Here is a 7,172-nt window from a genome sequence, read left to right on the forward strand (position 1 = left end):
GTTAGCATGGGCAAACTCACCTTTTAAGTGATAATAGGTTATGTACCAAAAACTTGACTTTCACAAGTTGAGCACAAAGCTCCTCGCCGAAAGCAAAAGTTAAATCATTTGTTCCCCAAGCTGTAATTTTATCTTCTATGAACCTTGTCAAAATAGTACTTTTTACATGTAGTTCAAGAATCATTCCATCTTCAAGAATGTGCAATATTAGAGTACATCATTCAATCGACAATATAAATTAGCCCTCTATTTACCAAGCAATTGGCAATGTGAACTCGGGGATATTGGAGATAAGAGCCAATCACATTTAAATCTTCTTCACTAAAAGTGAGGTCTCAAGATCTAATGTGCAAGGTAAATCATAAATACGTACCTTCTAAGATAGGGTTTGGATGAGTTGTTATTCTCCTTTCTAGATGCTAATCTATCGTATTATATCACTACGCTAGCTTGTTCCTTTCCCTTTTAGGTCCCATAAAATTTCTCTTATAACCCTTTGGGATTAACTCTTTGATCTTAAACCTCACCAATGTGTATACATTCCTATCAATATGAATCTACAAGAATGATCTATTACAGCAATCTTTGCTACGTTATAAGAAGTTATTTTTACGAATCCATCACCGTCACATCAGCAGCAACTTGTCCTTCATACTTAAATGAATTATTCAAATGAATGGTTTTGAATTTTCAATCGTATAACTTTGTATTACATCCGGGAATGAAACCGATTTTTTTTTTAAAAAAAAAATGCTCGTATTTGCTAAAAAAAATATAAAGAATCGCTTTCGGTCTTTGTTCTAGGCATCAGTAAGATTGAAGGAGTCCGCAATGGCGTAGAACTCCTGCTTCACCTTGGGCCATTCCGCCTCCGGCGCCTGCGCATTGAGAGTGAACAGCTTGCCACCCCGAGCGCAGCAGACGGCGACATTGCGCCGGCGAAACGATGGCGCCACCACACTGAACTCCAACTTGTAGTAGCTCACGTTCGTGGAAGCGTCCGCCCTCACCGATGCATCCACGAGAATAGCGTTCACATCGGTTCCTTTCCTCGATCCCGCGATCCTCCTCAGCACCGTCTCGCCCACCTCCTTTGGGCCGCCCAAGTCCTCGATTCTGTCAAAAAGATTTAGTTTTTGGTTACTCGGAATGGATTTATTAAGCAACAGAGGAGGAGGAGGAGACGGGGAGAGCATACGCGAAGTCGCGGGGAACGGTGGATACGATGACGCTGACGTTGAGCTCGCCGTTGGATCCCGGCGGTCCGAAGGCGGCCACCGCCTCGCTCACCGGTCGGGCAGGCGGTCGACTGTTGATCGAAGGCGGAGGATACAGCGATCGCTCCGCCTCTGCTTTTCCTATCGCCCTATAGAGAAGCGTTTGGTCTCCTGCCCATTTCTCCGGGTATATAAACTCTGAGCAAGATTCAATTTTGTTAGAAATTTGCTTCGATTCGACGTTGGGATCGATCGAATCACGGATGGAATTAGTCGATACCGAAGCCGTGAGTGGAGTCGAGGCAGCGAGTGAAGCCTTGGACGGGGTAGAGGACGTCGAGGCGCAGGGAGCGGCCGAGCTCCGGCGAGAGGTCGAGGAGGAAGCTGGTGAGACCGCCGAAGTTGGTGCCGAGGGCCACGAGGGAGGCGGAGCCGAGGCCGGCGAAGAGGCGGCGGCGGAATACGGCGGCGAGGGCAGTGAACTCCCGGGCCGGTGAGTCGTGGCGAGCGCCTGCGGAGCAGCGGGCGTGGGGGAGGAGCGGGGAGGGTCGGGGAAAAGTGCCGGCACGCAACGCCATGGAGTTGAGAGATGGGCCTGGGAATTGGGTGGTCGTGGGAGTTTCGGTTCATATTTATTTATTTGCGTGAAAAGTAAAAATAATAATAATAATAATAATAATCATAAAAAGGATGCGACACGGTTTCCTTGAATTCACGTGTAAAACATGCTCGTTCTTGGTCAAGACGTTGAATACCATGCATTTAAAATGTAATTAATTCCATAAATTATGCATAATCATCGTGTATTATATGAGCAGAAGACCGAAAGCCGAGTCAACACTTCCGACTATTTTTTTTTTTTTTTTTTTTGTCATTCTAAGTGATTATGTACCTTTTAAATATTCTTCATATTTCATTTCCAGATTATATAAAAATTATATAAAGAGATATAAATTATAAGATTAACTTATAGTCATTGAGTTAAAATGTGTGAGGAATTTTTTTTTAAAAGATATATGTCCATCCAAAATTGATTTTTTATTTTATTATAACAAATTAGTTGTCACTCTTTAATCAATTGGACACCTCATGAAATGATTTTGTGCAACAATTATAGTAAAAAGTAAGTATGTTAATTTAGACATCTCTTAAAGGGTGTTTAGTTGAGGGTTATTGTTGATAACATTAATAGATTATCGACGAAAATATTATTTGGTTTAAGTAATCAGTGATTTCTGATAATGTAACATCCTCGCCATGCCAACAATTAGTGAATATAACCCGGAATCGAAAAATCTTAGAAGTGTAAGAGCATCCACATCAGTTACCCTATCCAAAGATTTTACCCTAAATTTTAGATAAGATAGCTAAAAAATCTTTGAATCAGCTACCCTATCTATTCCCTAAATTTAGATTTGACGAATAGTGATTCTCTAAATTTAGGGAATAAAACCTCTACCCTAAAAAGAAAATAATATTTCTTTTCAATCTCTCTCCTTCCACTTATTCTTTTTAATTTCTTTCCTTCCAGTCATTCCATAAATATAATAATAAAAAAATAGAAGAAAGAGAAGAAAATAATAAAAATTAAAGCTAATGGAAATTTTAGGATAGATGATGGGCTAGTATAGTGAAAATGATTGTCTAAATTTAATAAAGTGAGTTATTTACCCTAAATTTTAGATATAGAGATAGGGAAACTGATGTGGATGCTCTTAAGTTTTCACGATTCCAGGATTTAATAATTTTTTTCCAAAATTACCCTCCACAAGCCAGGAATTTGTTAGCAATTCGAACCGTAAAAATTGCTTTTTGCGTTACGGAAACCCTGAATCTAGCCACGGATCTGTGTGAAGATATATTTAAAATTAAATCATGTACATGTTTCTACACTAGGTCTACCTTAGATCTACATGAAAAGAGAGTATACCTTTGTAGAGAAGCCCTTCGCTTATCCCGCTTGTCCAAAAAGATGCCGGATCTCGTAGAGTGTCAAGTGAACACTCGTCTACAAGTATCCACACGGACAAAAGGTGGAGAAGAACCACTTAGAGTGTGCTAGCACTCCGGTGGTCACGACAATGGAGGATGAGGGGGAGAGGAGAGAAGAGAGGAGGAAGAAGATGACCTCTTGAATGAGTATACAAAATGTAACTCACATCACTAATGTGGTTGGCCACATTTAGAGGTTCTTATACCTCCATGTAATACCAAGAGTCATGACTCTTAGTCTCCCTCATGAGGTGGCACACAATGATGTGCCCTTGATGATGTGGAACACCATCATTGACCGACCCTATGCCAAGTCACAATGAGGTGGCAATCGGTCAAGTCAAACTTGATCCTTCATCTTTCCTCTCAAGTCAAGTCAAACTTGACCCATTATCTCCCATGGTTGATCAAATCTAACCATTCATTCAAGTCAATTTGATTTAGTGAATCTCTATCCGTTAAATCAAATTGATTCAATGAGTCATAATCTAAATTAAACTCATTGGACACATGAATCAAATTGAGTCCGACTCAATTAGTCTAATTTGGATTACTCTTAATCCAATTTGGATCATCACATGAACCTAATCCTCTTGGTTCATCATATGAACCTATTCTCCATCTAATTGCCCTTTGTGTGTGACCCTATAGGTTCTTGTAATGTTGGCAATGCTCCTAAACTCATTTAGAAGCATAAGTAATGAGCAGTATCTAGCAACACATCATTACTACCCAAGTTACAAGAATGTTGAGATCCAACATCACCTTTGTGACTACTAATTGTGACTCTCACAATATATGATAATGTTCTTCTATCATTGACATCTAGATTGATCAATTGATGCATAGATCGTGTCATCCTCTAATCAATCTATAACTTGAACTCCAAGTAGACTCACTCTAAACAAATGAGCTCAATATCTCATATTAACTCATTTGGGCATGACCATGCACTTAGTGGTCTCACTCTATCAAGAATCATGATGTCACTCCCATCATATAGGATGGATAGATCTCATCTACATCACTCACATCCCTCCGCATAATTTGTTACACACCCAGTAATCGCCTTTATAGTCCACCCAGTTACGGGTGACGTTTGACGAAGCCAAAGTATGCAACTCCTTATGTAAGGAACTATGGTGACTTCAGGTCCAAGGACTCATAGTCATACTAATAGTCACATGAGAAAGTATATGACACTCATATAATGATCCATGATACTTTCTCATGGCGGGTCATTAAGTATACATTCTCTAATGCATACCCATGTGTCAATTTGATATCTCTATATCCATGACTTGTGAGATCAAGTCATCGAGTTGACCTACATGCTAGTCTCAGCGCATTAACATTGTCCCTGAATGTTAATACTTGACTAGGAATGATTAAGAGTAGTGTTCTCTATATCATCTCACTATCGATTCAACCAATCGATTGATATAGATAAGAACCTTTTACTCAAGGACGCTATTATACTTAGTTATTTGGCACCAATACAAGTAAGTATAATAACCATAAAGAAATACATACATCGAGTCCATACAACAATCATCATATAATTGGCTCTAGGGCTCTAACTAACAATCTCCCACTAGCACTAGTGTCAATCAGTGTAGGCTCTAAGACCCAATGACCTAGTGTGAACATCATGCTTTCTTTGTGCCAAAGCCTTGGTCAAGGGATCAGCGACGTTAGCCTCTGTGGGTACTCTGTAAATCTTCTCATCTCCTCTATCAATGATCTCTCAAATGAGATGGAAGTGTCGTAGTATGTGTTTGGTCCGCTGGTGTGAGCAAGGTTCCTTAGCCTGCGCAATTGCTCCATTGTTGTCACAATAGAGCTCTATAGGATATGCTATGCTAGGAACCACCCCAAGCTCAGTAATGAACTTGCGGATCCAAACTGCCTCCTTTGTTACTTCTGATGCAGCAATATACTCGACCTCTGTTGTAGAATCAGCAACTGTGTCCTGCTTCAAACTCTTCCAGCTCACAACACCACCATTCAAGCAAAACATAAACCCAGACTGCGATATATAATTATTCTGGTCAGTTTGGAAGCTGGCATCACTGTAACCCTTTACAGCTAGCCCGTCATTACCTCCAAATATCAAGAAATATTCTTTAGTCCTTTTTAAGTACTTAAGAATATTCTTGACCGCTATCCAGTGACGCACACCTGGATCTGACTGATATCTGCTCGTCATGCTCAAAGCATACGAAACATCAGGACGAGTACATAGCATGACGTACATGATAGATCCTATGGCTGAGGAATAAGGAATCTTATCCATGCAGTCTCTCTCCTCTCTAGAAGAGGGACTTTGAGACTTCGAAAGACTCACACCATGTGACATCGGCAAAAATCCTTTCTTGGAATTCTGCATGGCAAACCGTAGTAATACCGTGTCAATATATGTACTTTGACTTAGGTCAAACAATCTCTTAGATCTATCTCTATAGATCTTTATGCCTAAAATATAGGCTGCTTCACCTAAGTCCTTCATTGAGAAACAATTCCCTAGCCAAGTCTTTACAAACTACAGCAAAGGGATGTCATTTCCAATGAGTAGTATGTCATCCACATACAATACAAGGAAGACAACTGTGTTCCCAACAACCTTCTTGTAGACACAGGGTTCATCTTCATTCTTGATGAAATCAAACTGTTTGAGCGCATCATCGAATCGAAGATTCCAACTCCGAGAAGCTTGCTTTAGTCTATAAATGGACTTATGCAGCTTGCATACTCTGCCAATATGCAGTGGATCTACAAAACCCTCAGGTTGTGTCATGTACACATCCTCGAGCAAGTTTCCATTCAAAAACGTGGTTTTGACATCCATCTGCCAAATCTCATAATCGTGGTATGCTGCAATAGCAAGCATGATCCGAATGGATTTAAACATCACTACTGGAGAAAAGGTTTCATCATATTCAATACCATGAATTTGCTTGAAACCTTTAGCTACCAAGTGACCCTTATAGGTAACAAATTCATCCATGTCAGTCTTTCTCTTAAAGACCCACTTACACCCAATGGGTTTGATGCCTTTAGGTGGATCAACCAAAGTCCATACTTGGTTGGTGTACATGGATTCCATCTCGGATCTCATGGCCTCTAGCCATGACTCAGAATCTGGTCTCATCACAGATTCCTGATAGGAGATAGACTCATTCTCAACGAGCACAATGTCATCATGATCAGATAAGAGAAATAAGTATCTCTCAGGCTGACGGCGTACCCTATCAAACCTGCGAAGAGGTAGGTATACTTGAACTGGTTGTTGTTCCTCAACTTCTTGAGCAACAATATCATCATCCACAACACTTTGTGGTTCCAGTTCAACTTCCATCAAGGCTTCAGTGCTATGGTCCATATCTTGAACTTATTCAAGATTGAACGTACTCCCACTAGTTTTTCTAGAAACAAAGTCCCTTTCTAGAAATACCCCAGTCTTAGTCATAAACACTTTGTGTTGACTGGGAATGTAGAAGTAATATCCCTTCGTTTCCTTGGGATATCCAATAAAATAGCACTTATTGGATTTGGGTCCCAGTTTGTCCGAGACTTGACTTCGAACGTAAGCCTCACAACCCCAAATCCTCATGAAAGACATCTGAGCATCTCTCCCAGTCCATATCCTATATGGTGTCTTTATCACAGCCTTAGATGGAACACGATTAAGTGTGAAGGCTGCTGTGTCTAGAGCATATCCCCAAAAAGACATAGGAAGATCTGTGTGACTCATCATAGACCGTATCATATCTAGTAGGATATGATTCCTCTTTTCGGATACACCATTCCACTGTGGTGTTTCAGGAGGAGTGAGTTGGGATAGGATCCCACACTCAGCTAGATAGTCACGAAACTCATGGCTAAGGTATTCACCACCTCGATCTGATCAAAGTATCTTAATACTCTTGCCTAGCTAGTTTTGTATTTCATTCTTGAATTCTT

General features: G+C 40.4%; 1 protein-coding gene across 1 annotated transcript; it reads right to left on the reverse strand.

The window, feature by feature from the left end:
- Positions 1 to 655: 655 nt before the first annotated feature.
- LOC122000342 (psbP domain-containing protein 7, chloroplastic-like) lies at positions 656 to 1,827 on the reverse strand. Its single transcript, XM_042554773.1, has 3 exons — positions 1,498 to 1,827; positions 1,199 to 1,415; positions 656 to 1,116 (listed from the first exon to the last, which is right to left on the reverse strand). The coding sequence occupies exons 1-3, from the start codon at positions 1,793 to 1,795 to the stop codon at positions 801 to 803; spliced, it is 831 nt and encodes a 276-aa protein (XP_042410707.1). The 5' UTR covers positions 1,796 to 1,827; the 3' UTR covers positions 656 to 800.
- Between the last annotated feature and the right edge of the window lie 5,345 nt (positions 1,828 to 7,172).

This window comes from Zingiber officinale, chromosome 7A, assembly GCF_018446385.1.
Source record: "Zingiber officinale cultivar Zhangliang chromosome 7A, Zo_v1.1, whole genome shotgun sequence".
In the NCBI taxonomy this organism is placed as follows: domain Eukaryota; kingdom Viridiplantae; phylum Streptophyta; class Magnoliopsida; order Zingiberales; family Zingiberaceae; genus Zingiber; species Zingiber officinale.